Source organism: Melospiza melodia, unplaced genomic scaffold, assembly GCF_035770615.1.
Source record: "Melospiza melodia melodia isolate bMelMel2 unplaced genomic scaffold, bMelMel2.pri scaffold_18, whole genome shotgun sequence".
NCBI lineage: Eukaryota > Metazoa > Chordata > Aves > Passeriformes > Passerellidae > Melospiza > Melospiza melodia.
The window spans coordinates 11,038,971-11,059,810 of NW_026948525.1; the positions used below are offsets into that span (position 1 = coordinate 11,038,971).

Here is a 20,840-nt window from a genome sequence, read left to right on the forward strand (position 1 = left end):
ACCTGCCAAAGCAGAAAGCTCAGGCGCTGTGCTCACAATGGGCTCGTCTGATGCAGAGCTGTGAGAGCAATGTGAGTGCAGAGCCAGCCCAGCTGGGCCCAGGGCTGAGCCCAGCAGAGCCCTGGCAGAGCCCAGAGCAGCCTCAGCACCCGCAGAGCCCGGCTGCAAGGAGAGAAAGCAGAAAGCGCCCGTCAGCTGAGGGCTCCTTGTGCCAAGGTCTGCGGTGCCCAGGCCATGCTGGCTGTGCCCAGAGCTGTGCCCAGAGCTGCCCATCCCTGCTGCCTTTGGCACAGAGCAGGAGGGCAGGACATGTGCCCAGCCTGCAGCCAGCCACGGCACATCCAGCCCTCAGCAGCTGCCCAGAGCAGGATGTTCCTGTGCTCGCTGCCATCTCCCAAAAGCTCTGATCCCACCCTGCCAAGCACACAGGGACCCACCTCACGCCAGCCACGGCTGCAAGAAAAGCTGCTCCCAAACCATGGCCTCAGCCTTCTCCAAGGGCATGGCCCATCCACGCCACAGCTGCTCCCCAGCACTTCCCCATCCACACTGGACCACCTGGAATGCTTCCTCTGGAAAAACAAACAACACATTATTGAAAAGAGATTAGATGCAAAAAGGGAAAACAAGGAAAAATGGAAAAACTCTTATCTCTGTCAGAGCCTTGAGGAAGGCCCAACTCCTACATGGTAGGGAAAAACCCAGCCATGGCTGAGGAAAGCCCACATTTTCTCTCTTCCCCCCTGCACTGCCCCCCAAAATCACAGTGATCCCAAAGCAAACAAGGGCTGCTTATGGCCTCTGACAGCCCATTGCTCAGGGCTTGCCAGCGCCCCAGCCCCTCAGGGGCTGCCCCAGCCCGGCCAAGCTGCCCGGCAGCAGCGCCGCAGCCCCACAGCAGCTCCAGAGCAGCCCCATCCAGAGGCACCTGGGAGCCCTCAGCAAGGCAGCCAGCACCACACGGGCAGGAGGATACAGAGGGTGGTTCCTTCCTGGCACAGGGCTTGTGGCCATCTCCAGGCACCGCTCTCACAGGGATCCCCGCAGCCCCGGCCCCTGCCCAGCCGCTCTGTGGGCAGCACAAAGGCTTCAGCAGAACCACCACAGGCCAAGGGCCTTCTGGCCATTTCCCTTTACCCACTGCACGCCTGGGCAGCTGACTGAGCGCAAGCACCCTTTTCCCCCTGCAGGGCCTCAGGACCCCTCAGCCTGCTGTGCTGCTGAGCACAAGCTCCCTTTTCACCCTTTCCTGCCTCTTGCCCTGCAGACCCTGGGCAGCAAAGAAAAGCTCCTGGCAGTCTGTGTATCATAACACATTCTAGAATTGAATTATTTACAATAATCTATAATATATACAAATATATATCATGACATATACTCTATATTATTTATTTACAAACTAGATAAAAAAGGGAAAAGAAGAAAAGAAAAATCTTCAAGAAAAGGAAAATTACCCCTGGCTCAGGTTGCCCCAGCAAAGACAGCCTCCCAGATCAGCTCTCCTCCTCAGTCATCTGGCAGTGCAGCAGCCGAGCCCCGACAGGCGAGGCCGACTCCGCCATGCCCTGTGCAGCTGATCATGCAGCCTCCAGATGGTGGAATATCGCCCACGCTGTATTGCCCGGAGGACATGCAGTGTTTCAAGTGCCAGCTGCGACACGGCACTGCTCGTGTCCTCTGTCAGGGGTTCCAGGGCTGCAAGAGGGAGGAACAGAGGCACGGTCAGAGCCGGATCTGCGGGGAGCCCAGGAGAGCCCCCTGCCAAGGCCATCCCAGCCGGGTCTTGCCATGGCCAGGAGGGAGCAGGGAGCAAGGGGATCAGCCCAAAGCTGCTGGCCACCAATGGCCCACGTGGCCCTGAAAGCTCCGTGTGCTCTGCCCACGGGAGCAGAGCCCTCCGCAGCTGGGGCAGGGCTTGCAGCTCCCCTCGGCAGCCCCCGCTGTCAGCCCGCTGCCCTCACTCACCAGTGCAGATCAGCTGCAGCTCCTGCTGCTGCCCTCTCAGGCGCCGCCCGGCCATGCCTGTGAACACAGAGCCTGTCACGGCCCCAGCGGCACAGCTCCCTGCCAGCGGCGCTGCCGGCGCTGTGGCCACACGGGCTGCTGGCCCGGCAGGGCTCAGCCCGGCCCTTGCTGCACGCTGCCGCCCCAGGGCACGGCTGCCAGAGGGCGGAAGCAGCGATGCCCAGGCCAGGTGGGGCTGCACGGCGCCCCAGGGCCCGGCTGGCGCTGCCGGGGCAGCAGGCGGGGCCGGGGCCGAGCTGCGGCGGGCCGGGGAGGAGAGGGGCAGCCCGGGCTCGGGACTCACCCATGAACCTGATGGCCGCCTCTCGCAGGGGCTCCTGTGGGCTCTCCAGGTAGCGCATGGCCTGGCGCAGGTGCTCGGCCGCTCGGCTCCTGTCCTCTGCCAGCTGCAGAGAGCGGCAGGAGGGAAGGGTTGGCGCGGGCTCAGCCCCTGGGCCCGGCGCTGCCTGTGCCCAGCCCCGGCCTCCCCTGCCCGCACAGCCCTGAGGCGCGGCCAGCAGCCGCTGGCCAAGGGCTCCCGAGGGGAGGGGGCAGCGGGCCGGCTGCTGCCCGGGGAGCCGCGGTGCCGCCCCGCAGCCCCGCCGGGCCGGGGCTCCATGGGCACCCGGCTCGGGCCCACAGGAGCCTGGAGAACAGCCCGCGCGGCCTCTGCGTGCAGTACCGGGACGCGGCACAGCTGCCAGCCCCGCACACTGAGCACCGCCCTCAGGGGCCTTCTCCAGGCTGAGGCTGGGGCTTGCAGGCCATCCTTACCAGGAGCTCAGTGAACATGGAGAGTTTCTCTTTCTTCACAGTTTTTTCAAGAGCTTTCCTTTTCAGGAACTTGACCGCACAAAGGAGCGTTTCCCGAGAAGTCTGGAGAACAGCAGAGATGCGGAGATGGCCCCAGAGCCCAGGGCACAGGAGCTGCAGCCTGGAGGAGGCTGCAGTCCAACAGGCGCAGGGCAGGAAGCAGCCGAGCCCCCTGCCAGGGGGACAGCAGCAGCCCACGAGTCCTCACCTGTGCCACAAGCAGATTCTCATTATGGCAGTGGAAGAGCAGTGGCAGCAGGCTCTCACACACTTGTGTCATCAGGAGCGTTTTTCCTTCTTCTTCTACAACAGACATCAAGTTTTGAAAGACAGTCATGGAGAGCTGCTGCACCTGGCTGTCACCCTGTAGAACAGGAAGGCAGCAAGAGCTCTGCAGCAGCTGATTCTGGACCACATTGGCACAGGCCTGCATCTGCACAGGGCACCAAGTGTGCGGGCAGCAGCCAGTGGCCGTGGCTGGGGGCACAGAGCCTTACGTTGTCCAAGAGTGGCAGGAACACCTTAGCCAGCTGCAGGGCCATGGGGCTGGGTATTGGGGCACCATTATCCAGGAACAGATAGTCCAGTAGCATGGTGGTCACCCTGACCTGCGGGAGCTCCACGAGCCCTTCAGTCAGGCCCCACATTCTTTCGGCCTGCGTGGAAGGCAAGTTTGTGAAAGGCCACCCTGCTGCCGCAGGGCCCAGAGGCCAAAGGCCTGTCCTGAAGCACTGGGGCAGCTGAAGCGGGAGGCAGGAGAGCTGGGGGCAGCTGCCCCAGCGGCCAAAGGCCAGGCAAGGCCAAGCGACTGCGTTACCCAGCCCCACGCTGCCTGCATGGCTTCAGCCACTGCCCCCTTCTCACCAGCGGGGAATGGTCCCTGCGCGGGAGGAGGACACTGAGCAGCTGGCTGCCAATGTCTGCACGCTCCCTCCGCAGCTGCCATGACAAGACATCCATGATGCTGTCCCTGCAGTCCCTCAAGTCCAGGCACTCGAGGACCTGCAAGGCACAGGGCAGTGACGGGGGAGCCGGCCGGCAGGAGCCCGGAGCCGCATGGGGCTGGGCCCAGGCAGCAGCGCAGGGCACGGGCACCGTCCCAGGCATCTGAGAGGGCAGAGAGCTGGGAGGCAGCTCAGCCAGGTCATGCTGGCCTTCAGGCTCACCTCCGCAAGGAATGCCAGGGCAGGGAAATCCCAGTATGGCATCTCTTCACTGAGCATGTCAAGGAGGCAGCATAAGATGCTTTTACACAAGGGCCTGGATGCATGGCACATCTCCCTGCAAGGCAGAAAATGGCATTAAGATCCTGAGCCAGGGGGCAGGGGGGGGAAGCCTCTCCCAGCACTGACTCACACGGTTCTTGTCTTTCCCCACCACCCACTGCCAGGGGACCTGGGCCCTTTGAGGTGTGGCCGCTCCTGGGCACCCCCTTTCCCAGCCTTTTCCAGTCTGCTTGGCTGTCGCTCGTCCCTTTGGCCCCAGCCACGGGGACTGTGTGGGACAGCCCAGGCACGGGGCACAAATGCCAGGAGCAATGGGGAGAAGGGGGGTCTCACCCGGCCAGCAGAGCCACGGCAGAGTGGTGGGTATCGACGCAGAGCAGCGTGTCCCAGCCACGCTTGCCTTCCATTGACACCACCACCTGCTCACACTGGAGAAGGCAGAGCAGGGACTGCAGGGTCTGCACTGCAAACCTGTGGGCAGAGAGCAAAGCCCAGGTCACACTGGCAGCACTGGCTCCTTTGCAGGCCACATGGCAGGGACAGGAGGAGTGGGATGGAGCACCTGTTGGGGCTGGTGGCAAGGCCGTGCTCTTCCTGGCATTTCTTCCAGAAGGTATCCACCTCCTCTGGCATCTCTTCTGTGCTGAAGAACACTTGGAAGAGCAGATGCACAAACAGGTGGGGGAAATACAGCGTCACTACACGTGGGACACGGGGCTCCTGGAGGATCTTCCACATCACCACGGTTGCCTGCAATGGACAAAGCCCCACGAGACAGCGCTCAGTGCCCAGGTGTCTGTGTGGCAGAGCCTGAGCAGGGCAGGGAGAGACCCCGAGAGACCTTGGCAGGGGGAGCACGGGGCCTGGTGGGCCTGAAGCTGCCACTGGGGCAGGTTTCAGGCCAGCGCCTGAGGCAGGGAGATGCAGTGGGGGAAGGAGGATGGAGAGCTGCTGGAGAGGCAGCCTTGGGGCCAGCAAAGGCCAGTGTCAGAAACTCACAGCAAGGCCAAAGACACCCGTTTCGTCCCCATCGGAGGTGCACGTGCTGCGCTCTGGCCAGCTCCCCAGCACATCCAGGAGTATCAGCTGCACTGGCTCTGCAGTCCTGGGCGAGCACAGGATGGTCTTCCACATGGTGATGGCAGCTCTGCAGGGTTAGAGCTCTGTCTCAGGGCGGGTCTCAGACACAGCACCGTGGCCTGGGCATCCCCAGGGGCCCGGGCTGACCACCGGCTCTGCCTCTGCCCACTGGCCCTTGCCAGCAGCAGCCAGGCAGCCCAGCCCTGTGGGGACAGAGCCCTGAGGGGCGGCAAGGGAGCATGGCAGCAGGCTTGGGGGCTGACGTGCCAGGGCTGGGAAAGGCAGCAGCCAGAGGGCCCTGGAACTCTCTGTTGGTCACACACCTGGGCCAGGCGGTACAGCGTGATGGGCTGGGGAGGCCTGAGCCCTGTGGGCAGGTGGGCCCCATACCTGTCACAGGACGGGGCCACACGCAGGAGCGTCACCACTGCGTCATCCGGGTGTGCTCTGGTGAGATTCAGCAGGGCCTTGTCCAGCCTCTGCTCGGCAGAATCATTGGCCACAAGCCACTGGTGGATGTACCTCACCATGGCAGGCACCTGGAGAAGGCAGGGGACACTTGGAAAGCTGCCAGAGGGAGGAATGTCCCCAGCTGCCCCAGAGAAGTGCTTCCCTTGCCTCCACACTGCCATGGCCTCAAGGCTTACAGTAAGCAGCAGGCGTTGCTTGGGAGGCCAAGCAATTGTTGGGAGGATGGAAGTCAGGCCACAGGCTGCTTACTTGCTTTGCACTGGAAGGACCCTCCTCCACAAGCATATCCAGCAGGGCAGCACTGGTGTTGGTTTTGAAGATGGGAGGGTATGCTCTGAGCTCAGTGCCCATGACGCTGGTCTCTTCCTCCCGAATCCTCTTCATGAATTTGCCAACAATCTGTAGCAGAAGGGCAAGAAGCCGGGGATGTTGCATGGAGTGCTGCACACACGGTGCTGGGCTGAGCAGGGACAACAAGCCCAGCCCAGGTGGGGGTGGCTGCAGGTACCTGCGCTGTGCTGCGGAAGAGGCCACGGGTGCGTTCCTGCTCCCGTGTGCGCTCCAGGGCTGCATCTGGCAAAGAGCGAGCGCAGTCAGAGCTGAGGGGCTGCAGGAGAGGCCAGAGAATACAGCCCAGCACTGTGCTACCCCGGCAGGGAGAGCCCCGGGATGCTCCAGGGCGATGGAGCACGGCCCCTGCAGGGTGTATGCCCGGCCCCTCTTCTGTCCTGTCCGTGGGCATTTGCCCAGGGGATGGGATCGGATGGGATGGGGTGGGATGGGATGGGATGGGATTGGATGGGGCCAAGTTGGCTGCAGGCTCCAGCCCTGCAGCCCAGCTCTGCCACTCACCCTCCTGCGGTGGAATGAACGGCACCACCTCTTCAATCTCCTGCGCTGGGGTAGCTCCAGGGCCTTCTTCCTCCTCCTCCACCCAGGCCAGCTTGGGCGCTCTCGGGGCTCTCTGCTCCATGGCTGTGCCTGGAGCGCGCCCCAGCAGCGAGCCCAGCCGGTGCCGCTCCTGCAGGGCCTCCTGCGCCTCACCTGCGGGCGGGACGCGGCTGTCAGCGCTCGGCCCGGGGCCAGCAACGGCCCCCGAGCGCCCCTCACCCGCCCCGGGCCGGCCATGCCCCGGCGTTCGCTCCCGGGAACGCGGCACGGGAGGCTCGGGGCCGGCGGCCGCGCTGCCGAGCGGCGGAGCTCGGGCCGGGGAAGCCGCAGCGGAGGCGGCGGGAGCGGCCGCGCCGCCTGTGTCCTCCGCGGGCCCCGGGAGGAGCCGGGGCCGGGACCGGGGCCGGGACTGGAGCCTGCCTCGGGGCCGGAGCCGGGCTCGGGCCAGGCGGAGCCGAAGGGCGGCGGTGCTGCCCCGGCCCCCGGCACCGATGCCCGCCCGGCAGCGCCACCGCCAGCACGGCCAGAGCCGGACGGAGGCGAGACCGCGGCGGGACGGCCGGGGCCGGGCACGGGGCAGCCCCGCCCGGGGCCGGGGGCGGGCCGGGGGCATGGCCCGGCCCGGTAGGGGAGAGGGAGGCGGGGAGAGGAGAGGGACGCCGGGCAAGGGACCCCGAGAGAAGGGTGCCCGACAGCGGGAAAGGGAGAGAGAGAGAAAGAAAGAGAGAAGAGAAAGAAAGAGAGTATTCAAAATATCTCTTTGCTCTTTGCTGCTGCCGCCGCTGCTGCCGCCGCTGCTGCCGCCGCTGCTGCTGCCGCCGCTGCCGCCGCTGCAACTGAGGCACCGGGGCCGTTCGTCCCCGTGTCCGTTCCCCGCTCGCCCCACGAGCCCCACGTTCGAGCCCCGCGCGCCCCGGGGACAGCCCCTCCGTCTGCCCAAACACGGGAACTTTGCAGTGCTGGGCCCAGATGCAGAGCCCTGACTCCTGCACTCCGGCACAGCGATCCCCTCGCTTGCTGCTGGGCATTGTCCTTGCTGAGGGGCAAACACTGTCGGGCCACCTTCCCTTGGGGTAGGATTCCTACCTGAGCCCAGCACTGCACTGACACCTCCAATGTTGCTTTCCTGTAAAACCGGGAAGGAAAACTGTGTGTGGCTCATGGTATTTTAGAGGGTCTAAAAATCACTAAGTCACCGATCTTAGAGGTGCAGTGCACCTGGAATTACTGGGATGGAGAAGTAGTGCAACATGGAAAAGGGGAGCATAGAAATAAATAGAGGAAAACATCTTGGATTGTTTCTTTCATTTTCATTTCACTTCTGGAAAGCTGTTTCAGTTTTCCAGGAATCTTCTCCTGTCTGCTCTTCCCAAGAATCTCTCATGGAGACCAAGGTCAAGCTTCTGTCACAAGATTTGCCACCGGGAAATTACGCCACTGGTGAAATTTTCATTGTGACTGTTTGTGCTGGCTTAGGGCAAATTTTGGGAGGAAATCTCCAAAAGGGGTCCGTCTAGAAAGCAAGTTCAAATGGCCCCTCCCCCTACTAGTTCAGGAAAAGACTTCCCTTGAGAAAAGTGGAAAAAAGCCCAGTTTATTTAACAAGTAGAGTATTCACAAGCATGAAAAATGAATTATATTAAATCAAACCTCTGACAGTGGTGAAGAGATGGCAAATTCAGAAAGTCCTTTCTGTGGGTTGTAGTTGGCTCACTCGGTCTCTTCTAAGTCCCTCTGGTGCTGTAATGCAGCGTCCCAGAGCTTGGTGGGCCACAGGTGTGAGCTGCTGCCAGTGTTTGTCTGGGCTTTCAGTCCAGAGCAGGTTTAAACAGTTCCAAGAAAAAGGAAAGCCACAGTCCGAGGAACTTCGCTTCCTAAGCTAGCTAAAACCAAATTGCTGGACCTGGGCTGTGAAGGCATCGGGAAATTTCCAAATCTGGGCACTGGCGGTCCCAGCAAACACATGAGCTGGATGATGCTGGTGCCAGAACCTGCAGATTTCCAAATTTTGACTTTCTGTGCCAGCAAATCACTGGACTTGGGCTGTGCCAGCACCAGGAAGTTTTCAGATTTAGGCGCTGGCACTGCCAGCCAACACCAGATCTGGGTGGTGTCATTGCCAATGACAGAAATTTGCCAGATTTGGGCTCTGCTGGCACTGAGAAATTTCCAAATCTGGGTTCTGGTGCAGGAAACACAAGATGTGGGGGCAGTTCCAGACCCAGTAGCAGGAAGCTGCCACAGGTTTTGGATTTCTGTGCCAGCAAATTGCTGCACTTGGGCTGTGTCAGAATAGGGATATTTCCATATCTGGGCACTGGCAGTGCCAGCAAACAGCCCATTTCAGGCTCCAGGCTCCAGGAAGGACTGGGTCTGGATGCCTTCCTCTTTTCTTTCCTTCTTTCCTTCCATCTTTCTTGGGATCCTGCTGCGAACAAACTCCAGATTGGGCGGTGCTGGCAAGGGGAAATTGCCAGGTTTTAGCTTTCTTTGCCTGCAAATTCTGGACATGGGTGGTGCCAGAAGAGGGAAATTGCCAGATGTGGGCACTGGCAGTGCCAGCGCACACCAGATCTGGGTGAGGAATTTGCCGGCACTGAGAAATTTCCTGATGCTAATTTTCTGTGCCAGCAAACTGCTGGAATTAGGCTGTGCAGGCATCTGAAACATTCCGGATCTGGGTACTGGCGGTGTCAGCAAATCCGAGATCGGGTTGCTGTAGGTACCAGGTCTTTGCTTGGTTTTGACTTTGTTTGCCAGCAAGTTGCTGCACTTGAGCTGTGCAAGAATAGGGAAATATCAAATTCTGGGAAATGGCAGTGCCAGCAAACACCACATTTCAGGAAGGATTGGATCTGGACCCGTTCCATCCCTGCCTCCCTCCCTCAACAAGGTGCCAGAGGGGCTGGAGAGCAGCCAGGCAGAAAGGGACCTGTAGAGACTGATGGACAGCAGGCTGGACATGAGCCAGCAGTGTGCCCAGGTGGGCAAGGAGGCCAATGGCTCCTGGCCTGGATCAGGAATGGTGTGGCCAGCAGGAGCAGGGCAGGGATTCTTCCCCTGCACTCAGCACTGCTTGGGCAGCACCTCGATTGCTGTTTGTAGTTCTGGTGCCCCCAATTTAGGAAGGACATGGAAGGGCTGGAGCGTGTCCAGAGAAGGGTAACAAGGCTGGAGAGGGGTCTGGAGCACAAGAGCTGTGGGGAGTGGCTGAGAGAGCTGGGGTTGTTTATCCTGGAGGAGAGGAGGCTCAGGGGAGACAAGGTGGTGTCAGGGCACAGGTTGGACTTGATGATCTCCACAGCCTGTTCCACCCTTGCTGATTCTGGGATTCTCTGAAACCACCCTTGCAGCAGTTGCAGGAGGAGCCCTGGGCCTCCTCTTCAGCAGCTCCAGCAGCCCAGGTCCCTCAGCTTCTCCTGCCAGCCCCAAAGCCCATCCTGTCAGTCCTGCAGAGCCTCTGCAGCTCCTCCTCACTGCCCAGAACAGGGAGCCCCAGAGGCAGACACAGCAGCCCAGATGTGTCCCCCTGGCCTGTGGTGCCGCTGGCAAGGGAGCAGCACCAGGCACTGCAGGAGCCTGCAGACAATTGATCTGAAGGCCAAAGCTCCTTAGCTCCTTCTGAAAGAGCAGGAACAGTTCCTCATTGCAATGTGGTGGAATGCTGGGCACCACAGCTCCAGGTGAGGACTGGACACAAGTTTGCTCCCACTGAGTGCTGGGATGGGTTCTGCAGGAGCTCTGGGCTCCTGTGCTTGCCAGGCACAAGGAGGAGAGAAGGAGCTAAGTGCACTGATGTGGGAAATGGATATCTAGAAAGCTTTTAGGGCCTAGTAGAATGCCCACAGAGTATGAATCTGTATATAAACCTTGAGACAAGAAATGCTAACTTAAAAATGCCATGGAATAGGACAGATATTGTTGAGAGAGAAATGGAGGTGGAAAAAAGTTCCAAAAGATGGCCTTGCAAATGAGATTTTGGAAAAACAGAGCTATGAAAGATGCATTGTAGTGGGACCCACGAGGGGCAGTTTTAATAATTGGCTTTAAGGCATTCACAATGTGGCATGGCAAAAGGCTGATAGACCAAAAAAACTAATTATAATGTATTATAATTAGGAAATAGTTGGCTTCTGATTGTGATGGCGTGAATTATAACATCTGTATTGTCTCACCCTTCTCATAAGACTGAAAATGGAATAAAAGTTTTTAAAACACCTCTCAGTGTCCCCATCTCTAGGTCAAGAAAAGAGTATTATCCAACACACTGAACCACCTTTGCCTTGAGCATAACCCAGCCTGGACCAAACACACTGAAAGGTTTCCCCTTTGGCCCATGTCTCGAAACATCAGGTCTGCTGTTTGACAGCTCAGGTTGGTTTGGTGTCAAGGAGTTTCCCTCAGAAATACGGGGTTTGTCCTCCTCTGTGCCTTCCCCTCAGCAGCCTTGGGGATGCTCCTGTGTGAAGCCATCTGTCTCACACAGTCTCAGACAACTTCAAACAGGATATTGTGCAATAAGTCGTCTCCTCTGAAGTGTTCCAACAACCCCTTTCCAGCAATAGGAAATTATTACTGATGATGAAAGTGGAAAACCCCCAACAGTTTATTAACAAACAGAATCCCCCCATGACACGCGTTACAAGAAGGCGCTGGGGTCTCTCTCGGAAGAACAGGAGCTGTCACGGAGCAGTTCCAGCAGCTGATGGAAGCTCGGGGGCTCGTCGGGCATCGGCTTTCTCCCGCGGCAGAGCTCCATGGGGCGGGCAGGGCAGTGAAGCAGCTGGGCTGGAGCCCCTCGCTGCCTTTCCTCCCCGGCGTGGCTCAGCTCACAGACTCTCGGGCTGGGAGCGGGGCCGCTCCGCTCCTGCCGGCACCGTGTCCCTGGGCTTGGACAAACAGTTTCCTGCCAGGAGAGCCCTGCACACTGCTCCACAGATCTTTCAAAAAGGCCCAAACCAACTCCAAACACTCTGTCAGCTGCAGCTTTGCACAAAGGGCTGCAGCAATCCAGGACAGCTGCAAGTGAGTGTCGGAAGGCTCTTGTCTTGTTCCTGACAGCAGAATTCTTGATGATCTTGTGCAATTTTCTCCAGATGTAACATGAGAGCTGAGGTTTTTTTTGTTAAAATACTTTATGATGAGTAACAAGCCTTGGGAGCATGAGGTGCAGGACTGACATGCGAAAGCATGAGCATATCCTCCAAAGGGACCAGTTTAATTGTCCATTTTATTACTCTTGTATTTACTCCACACTAATAAGGAAAACCAAGCTCTGCTTGGAGGCAAAACAGGCATGGGATACACTACAGTCCCTCACAGGCTCAGCAGGGCTGGCAGTGACACAGCAGGCAGTCTGCTTCATTGCAAACCACTACAGAGCTGCATCCCAATCTGGTTTAAGTGGCGTGGTATTATTAAGAGCTCCTTTTCTGCATGAGATACAAAAAGGAGATCCCAAATGATCTTCATGCAAGCATGCAGTAAAGAACTGCTCCTGCTATCCTAATGAAGCGTTTGCTTTGGCCATTACACTCTTCCCATTCATCTTTTGATGCAGACACCTCAGGTTTTCCCCTACACCCTTGCAAGGCTGGCAGTCACTGTTTCCCATTTCCTGTTCTTCCCCAGAGATGGTGCAGTGGCTGCTTTGAAACAAAGAGCCCTGAGATCTGAACAGCTTGAAGGAGCATGAAGTGCTAATTAAGTGCTCATATTGGTAACACCCAGGTCTGACCTTCCCAGAGCTCTGAAGCAGCAGCAGCAGGACCATGCATCATTCCTGTTGGTGGATGTTCATGTTTCTGATGTGCAAGAGCAATGACTTTGAGGAGGGACAAAAATGCCCCTCTCCAAACAGTGGGTGTGCAAGGAGATGTGAAGTTTCACAGCCTCTTCTAGGATATTTCAGAAAGATCTAAGAGAATATTGTGGCATGGGGTAGGAATTCCAGAGGAATCCCCACAGGGCACATTCACTCTGCTGCTGATGGCAACCCCATAAGCTCACAAACCAATTTTCCCTGCAATGTGCCACCCTGCCTGGGCTTTACTAGGCCGGGACTAGACCCAGAGCCAAGAAAACACATGCAGCCAGGTGACATTGTGTAACATCGGAAGCTGGCAACCATGAGGACTTTGCTGTCAAAAGGTTACAGTTTGCACTGGGCCCAGAATTGTTTTTCCCTAAGGCAAAGCAACTTGAAATGTGAAGTTTCAAAGCTTCAAATGACTATGAAAGGAAACTGCAAAATAATTTCTGGAAGGGTAGCATTGTCAATGATCATGCAGCCCACCAACAGCTGGAGCTGAATCCAGAATTGCTTCTTTCAGCTGTGCAGGAATTCATTCCACTGGCAAGCACTGGTCCATGGGAAAAAATGATCCCCTAGCTCTGGGCTGAACGGCAGCCAGGCTGCAGTGCAGATTTGAGGAACCCTTGTCACTTGTTATTGGCCTCCCAGTGCACTCATCCTTCTGCAAACAAGGGGAAAACAACACAGCTGCACTGCTCTCCCGGGTAAATTTACATACAGGTGATTTTGGCAAAGCAGTGCATCATTTCCCGGTGAAATACACGACCTCTTCTTACCTATGGAATTGTGATTGAAGACACCTGTGAGCCAGATCTGTGGGAGATTGCAAAGGAGCAAAGCTTTGGGATTTGGGCACACTTCTCTTGGTTTCTTTGCTCAGGCCTTTGGTGAGCACAGAACACACCTAGGTAGAAAACCTTTGACTAGACAAGATCTTTTGGATCCATTGTCCCCCAAACATGTTAATGTGTGGCCCTGTTACAATGACAAGTTGAAAACAGCAGCACAAATGACACAAAGAAAAGATGGCCAAAGAGGAAGAGGAAAGAGAAGAGGCCCAATGAGGAAAGGATGTGGTGAGACACTGGCACATTGAGTGAGATGCTCCCCCATAATCTCTAGGCTAGCAGGTCATGGTCTCACATTCTCCTCTTGGTTTTTTCAATTTTGTTGATTTATTTACTTTTTTTCATCATCAAAATGAAATATATAGAATTAAAAACATGTCATCAAAACTTAAAGACAGAATCAAAACACATTAATTCAAAACTACATCTAAAGATCAGAACATATGTACATCTGTAACTATCAAGCCTAACGCATCAATCCTATTCTTCAAACACTCTTCATACAGGCGGCAGCTTCTTCCTGAGCTTGGAGGAAAGAGAGCTCTTCTGGATGGGAGGCGAGGACTTTGTGGGTGAGGGAACATTGGAAGTGTCCCGAGAAAACTTCTCCTTAAGACTGTAACCAGTCAGATCTGCAAAATGGAGACACAAAGTTTAACAGAGAGGCAAAGTTTAACAGAGGCCACCATGCAAACCTAAAGCAGCTGAAGCTCCATATTTCATGGGACACATTTCCTGGAAATGTCCAAACAGCTGCACAGGGAAACATGCTCCTGCTGGCAGACACTGAGGCAGGCCAGGGCAAACCTGAGCCACTTGCCCAGAGCTGGCACAGGCCCAGCCTGGCCTCTGGGCTGCCCTGGGACAGCAGGGAGCCCAGAGCCCTGTGCTCCCCAGGAATGGCTCAGCTGCACATGCACCCTCCTGCTCCTCCGCCTGCCCCACAGCTCAGCAGCCCCACAGCTCCAGGGGCACTGGCAGCAGCACAGCTCCTTGCAGGGGCACATGCAGGGCACAGCTGTTCCCTGGCAATGTGCGCAGCCTCTCTGGGCTGCCACAAGACCCTTCCTGCCAGCAGAGATTGGCCCAGCTCCCCCCTCACCTCTGTGTGAGGCTGAGCCATGATTGCCTTCACCTTGTCCTCAACCTGGAGCAGCTTCAGGCCCCCCATGCCATGAGTAGGAAGGGCAATGGAGAGAGCAGGGGCAGATGCACACCACAGAGACCTGCAGCAGGATTGAGGCTCTTTTCACCCATGTATCCCGAAATCTGCAGAGTTTTGGAAAACAGCAAATGCAGGGAAAACACGTGGTGGGCTGTGAAGTTGCAGAATATCCAGCAATGCAGCCTGTTTCTTCTGTGGAGCTTGGCAATGGATCCATCTGAATGTTTTACCCTATTGCAAAGCTGAGGAAAGGGTGGCAGGCAGTTTAGCCAGGCTGTCCTGTTCTAGAGAGTGTCTCTTGGGAACTATCAGGCCCAGCACCAACATTTAAGGCAGCATTTGCTTCAACTGTCCCATGGCAGTCAGCCTGTGAAGGTGCCTGTAAAGTGATTTATCATCTCAAGGCTAACATGAAACATCACTTTGAATAGAAAGTAGAGCTCTAAGGCCATGACAGTCATACAAGACTCCTTTGGCAGGAGCTGCACCTGCTGTGCAGGCTGTGCCACACCCAGCAGATTGTCCCCCATGTGCTCCATGAGGGCAAGGATGCTCTTCGTTTCCCAAGTTAGTGGCATCATGAGGAGACGTGGTTTTCCCAGGGCCTCTGTGGTTAGCACTGTGAAATACAAAACACTGCTCACAGCTGCAATTGCAATTGTCCCTCTGCCCACAAAAGCACAAGGCTCTATCCTTGGCCTTTGCAGGCACTTTCCCTTCCCCATCAGTCACCACATCCAGGAAAATCTGAGAGACTGGGAGAACTCCAGGAAGCAGCAGGAAGCTGAGTCAGAGGAGCTTTAGTTTGGATATCAGGAAAAAGGGTTTTTCACCCAGAGGGTGGCTGGGCACTGGAACAGGCTCCCCAGGGCAGTGGTCACAGCACCAAGCCTGACAGGGCTGAAGGAGCATTTGGACAACAATCTCAGGCACTTGGTGTGACCCTTGGGCTGCTCTGGGCAAGGCCAGGAGCTGGACTCGATGGTCCTGATGGGCCCCTTCCAACTTTCCCTATTCTGCACTTCTGTAATTCTGAGAACTGATGGGCTGCAGGAGGGCAGAAATAGGTGACAAGAGGAGAGAAGGGAGGTTGGTTGGAGAATCAAGTCACTGAGTCCACAGAAGGTGCAGGATACAGGACCCTTCCCTCCAACCATTCCCATTGTCTGTCTCATCCCTTCTCCCTCCCCCACACACAAAGGTGAAGAACATCACTAAAAGAAGAAGAACCTGCTTGACTCCCATGTCCATGAGTGCAGTCTTTGCTCGTGCAGGAGTCACATTCTCCACCATGATCCCGAGGGTCTGACTGGCTGCTTTCTGAACAAATTCTGGGGCGTTGGACACCATCTGGAGAAGGACCCGAGCAACCTCATCCACCTCAGAGTCCATGTCCTTCTTCAAGGTCACAGAGAGCTCTCCCAGAGTGACAATGTCAGAGCAGGACACCTTGGAACCGAGGTTGGTCACCTGGGGAAGCCATGAGGGGAAACATAAGAATCACCTTGGAAAGAAAACCAGTTGCCTTCAACAGAAGTCCCAGGAAATGACAACACTTCCCATTGTGTCCAGAGGAGCATACAAGGACAGAAGAGCAGGAGAGCACAAGCACAGAAAGGCACTTACTCTGGCACCAATTTCTGGCTTCAGACCTGCTTACTGCAGGCGTAAATAAAAATTTCATTAAGTGTTCTATTTAACCCTTCTTAAATGTCCACATCTTTGTTTTTAGGCCCTTTTACTAGAAAATAAATAAAGAGCTGCTTTCAAATCATGAAGGCAAAAGTCATAAAGATAAAAGAGTCAGGTGCTCCTGTTCAAAAAAGCAACACCAGCAGCTGAAGCACTCAGCCAGGAAACAGAAAACACAGGCTCAGGTCTACAGAATAATTTGCAGCGTTGAATTATAGCTTGGGCAGAGACTGGGACTCTGGCAACTAACATCATTAGTGTCTCAGTTTCTGCATTTGCACATTGCATTATGAAGGCACCACACTCAAAGATGAGTGTCAGATACCCGAGCTGCCAGTAAATACAGCTGCATGTGCCCACAGATCCTACAGACAGCTGACAGACATTGGAAATATCAGGTCTAAAACCAGAAATTAAGGCAGACCCTGAGCACACATGGAGGTGAGCAAGCACATACCTACTCTACACACTGTGTATGAAGTATGGGGGACAATTCAGAACAATGTTCTCACCTTGCTGGCAACTGCCAAGCAAACCTCACCAAGTCTACAAAGCAGGAGCTCTGAATGGGACCCAGCCAGGTGTTGGATGGTGAAGAGTCCCTCCTCCTTCAGCTCCCTGAAAGGCAGAAGATTGATTTTTCTCTCCAACAAGGCAGCACCCTCTGAAATGACCAGGCTGGCAGCTCAGTTGAACAATGGGAGGTGCTTTACAAGGAGTGCTTAATGAAATCATGGAATGCGTTGCCCCAGGATGCTGTGGCTGTCAAAAGCATTCACAAACCCAAGAGGCAAAGAGAAGGGGTTTTAGAGTGGCCATTAGAGAAGACAGCCTTTCTGAAACCTCTGGCACATGAGGCCCCTCTGTCACTGCTTCCTAGGAGCTGTGCGACCGGGCCATGCTGCTGTTTGTTGTCACCTCCCTGTACCTGTCCCTGAGACACAGTGCCACCGGGCTGTTATTGGGGCATTTTCCTTCTTTGCCAGCCCCAGCAGGCATTCAGCAGGGAGAGTCTGCACTGCCACTCTGGAGCTGAGTTTCCACTCTGTGATCTCAGCCTCTCTGTCACCCCCTCCACTCCCCCTCACACATTCCCCAAAAGCAGCAGGATGTCTGCTGGGACCACCTCAGCCTGCAGAAAGGCCAAGTGGGTCCTGGCCTCTCCTGACCCACAGCACAGCTTTCTTTCATCCCAGCATGGAAATATAAAAACTGTATTATCACATCACACAGAGGGCCAGGAGCTTTTTATTTTGGCTGCAAGTGTCCACAGGGGATTGGGGAAGAGAAGAAAAAGAGTGCTTTGCAGCAAGCAACCCAGCTACTCAGGCAGGATGGTAGGAAAGTGTCTGGGAGCTGCTTTTTAGGACTTTGGTTGTTCTGCTGAAGCTTCTGACAGAGCTGGTGGGCAGATCCCAGAGCTGTGGAGAGTTCCTGGGAAATTTGTCCTTGGATATGCCTATGAATGCTCTCCCAGCCAGGAACTGCCATCTGTGTCCTGTCCATATGTTACTGCCTTGACTGTTGAGTGTCTGAGGTGCCTCTTGAGGCTGCTATGGACCTCCTTCACCAAGGAATGGATTGTGATACAACATCCCTTTCTGCTTATGTTTGGGCACTGACAGAGCCTGGACCACTCTGGCTCGAGCTTGGGCTCTGGCCAAGCAAGATTGCCAATGAGAGCAGCTCATGGTCCTCAGCTCTTCCCTGCTGCTGGGACAGACAGACATGGCCATGGGGACAGAATGGAGCTGCCCCATCTGCCAGGGCACTAAGAAGGATGTGAATTTTTCTCTGCCCTGTCACCACCAGTTCTGCCTGGGCTGCATCCTGCAGTGGGCAAAGAGAAATCCAGCGTGCCAACTCTGCAGAAGAATGATAGAAGCTGTCAGGTGTTCTGAGTAAGATGAACAGGACTACATACAATTTGCCATCAGCTCCCCCAAACAATTGCTAGAGTCCAGCAGGGAGAGAGCCTGGCCACCTTGCTGAAAGCAGCCCCCCAGACCCTGTGATGGCTGCTCCATCTTCCCCACAGGGAACACTGTCCCCAGCTGAGCAGGGGCTGCAGGACCAGAGCCTGTGCATGGCCTCCTGCCCAAGGAGTGGGCCCAATTTTTCAAATAACAATGTCATCTACTGGACCAAAGGTGGTCCTGGCTGCACCAGAAGCTGGAGGGAATATGCCAGCACCAGAGATGGCTGGTTAAGGAATTCATAGAGCAGCATCCTGCACGCCCTCTGTGCCTATGGTCAAGTTGCCAAAACCTTGGTGCCAGTACTGCAGCTTCTCCTCTGTAGCAGTCTGAATTGCTGCTAGCATAGTCCAGGGTAGAGAAGCAAAAAGGACCTTTGCATAATCTCCACAGATGTTTCATTCAGCCGTGCAGGGAGATGTTCAGCTCCCAGCACCCACACACAGAGGGTCTCACTTTGTCTCCATAGGGGCCTGGGGGCTGACCCTGATCTCAGGGCAGTACAAAGGTAAGGGGGCCGATCAGGGAATAGGGAAGGTGTGGCTCAGGAACACAGGAACAGACATAGGAACAGGGGAAGGAGCCAATGGGGTTTAGCAGCTTTTTGAGGGAAGCTTCTTGTGTCTCCCTAGAATAGGGAATGCCCCCCCAGGGTCTCCACAATTTCTCCTGTTTTATATTATTAGGAAAGCTTCTCTGAAGGATCAACTGAATCAACACAAAATGACAAAAATCATCAAAAGTGCTCACAGGACAACTGTTCAAAATTCAAACAATTCTGAGTTCCCAAAGTGCCAACAGATTTCTTGGAGTGTCTTAGATCTGGCAGGACGGATGCAGGGTTTTCTTAGCAGAGTTTATCAGGAAACTGAGTCATACATACTGAACCTCTGCTCCATGGCCTGCTCACTGCCATCGTGCAGCAAGGAGGCCCAGAGGCTGCTGTGCTCTGGGCCTGTCAGGGATGAACACAGCGGCTCTGTGGCCAGCTCCAGCTCCAGCAGCTCACAAGAGGAGACTCCTTCCAGAAGCTCTGCTGGCTCCAGTGTGGCAGACCAGCAGAGCCCACTGGAAGCCCCCCTCCATTGCAGCCCCCCCCAGCTGCGCCCATCATCGCTGCAGAGCAGGAGCTGCCCCAGAGGAGCCGTGGCAGGAGCTCATGGCAGTGGCAGGTCCCTGTGCCCCGGGCAGAGCCACAGAACCTCTGCTCAGGCTGGGACAGGGGCTGCTCACCCTGGTGTCCCACCGAGAGGAGGGATCCTGGGCCCCAAACTCTGCCCAGCCCTGCCAAAGGCCACCCCACCAGCAGTGCCAGCAAGGTTCCTGCAGCCATTCAGCCAAATCAGAGAAACAAATGTCTCTTCAGCTGACACAGTCTCTGCACACAGCTTCCTCCCCCTTCTCCTGGTGCCTTTCCCTGACTCCAGCAAGAGCTGCAGGAAATGCTGTGTGAGCCATGATGATGGAAGAGCTACTGATAAAAACACTGCGGTGATGCTTTCAGAGGAGTCATGAACGGAAGATTGACCAACCTTCCAGCCAATGGTGTGCCATAAGTTTACATTCTTTAAATAATTGACTGCAATCAATTAGTAAAAAGAAAGATATGGAAACAAATTAAATCTCCCACAACTGCTGGCTTTCCTCAGGCTCCATGGTCTATGTATTGCTAGATTTACTTCATTTAGGCAGAATATTAACTGCCCTGACTTGTTGGAGACTGACCACAAGGTCTCATCTGTGGTGGGGAGTCACTAGAATTAGCTCAGCAGAGGCATCTTCAGCTGTCCAAGTATAGCAGAAATACATATTGTCTGCTTCATGGCTGTGTGGCAGCAGCTGCTGGTGTGGATTTGTCAGCGTTGCTTCATGGATTACTCCTGGGAATGAATTCTGTGCACAGGCACAGTGTGATGGCTTTGATCTCCTCTAATTACTCCAATCAGATGATGGCCAGAACTTTTAGGCAAAAAGCATCATGACAGAATAATTTACAATATTCTCCAAACTACTCCTGTGGTTTTGATTTTCTTACTGATTAGGTTCAGTGTCTGGCCTCAAGAAATCAGTCCAGAAAGAACAGGCAAACCTCAGCTTGCAAGTTAGAGTGCAAGTCTTTAATCTGCCGTTTTTGCAGCATTTATAAACTGCTTTTCAACATATTTGCAAAAAAATCTCTCAGTTCTTGCTATACCTATCCAGAACCTGACTCTCTCCTCGTTTTATTTTGATTTGAGATCTCAGCATGATTTTTTTCTGGACAGGGAAGTAAGAACCAGCTGCAAATACAGACTACAAGTGTGAATCTGTACTGCAGGAACTGAGCTGTAGCTTGGAATTAAAGGCAAGAAGGGATGCCATGGTAAATGTGAACGTTTAGTGCTGGCATAGGAGCCTTCTGCAATGCTCCACAAACCCATGGTTCACATTGCTAAAAGCTCTCTTTCTGGTGTTACAAAGAGTGTTGAAGACCTGACTGTAAGTAAACAAAATAGCCAGAATGTTAATTTTTGTTAATATGGCAGACAATGACTATCTAATACATCAGAGCTCATAGGAGTGAGTATTCAGATTTCCACTTAGTATGTGCTGGCAGTTTTAATTTGAAATCAACAGGTTTATCCAAATCAAGTTATCCATAGGCATTAATTTTCTCTATGATCTACCTAAAAATGCCTCATTATCTGATAACTTTAGTAGAAATTTGCAAAGTCAACAGTCCACAGATTTGAATTTCTTGTTTAGTGGCTATTCTGCTTGAAAGCTTTTACAGACTAATCAGTTTGGATGTAATTAAAATGCCAGTACATTTCATCTAGCCATTTTGGTATTAGAACAAAACCATATGACTGCACAGCC

The 20,840-nt window shown here is 55.0% G+C and overlaps 1 protein-coding gene across 1 annotated transcript in view; it reads right to left on the reverse strand.

Moving 5' to 3' along the window:
• Window positions 1-13,774: 13,774 nt before the first annotated feature.
• The window catches only part of LOC134433373 (olfactory receptor 14J1-like), a gene marked incomplete at its 5' end in the record, with an annotated part of 36,509 nt that continues 29,443 nt past the window's right edge, over window positions 13,775-20,840 (reverse strand). Inside the window, one exon of the mRNA XM_063182228.1 lies at window positions 13,775-13,780. Within this exon, the coding sequence (XP_063038298.1) occupies window positions 13,775-13,780 (6 nt within the window). The remainder of the gene's footprint in view (window positions 13,781-20,840) is intronic.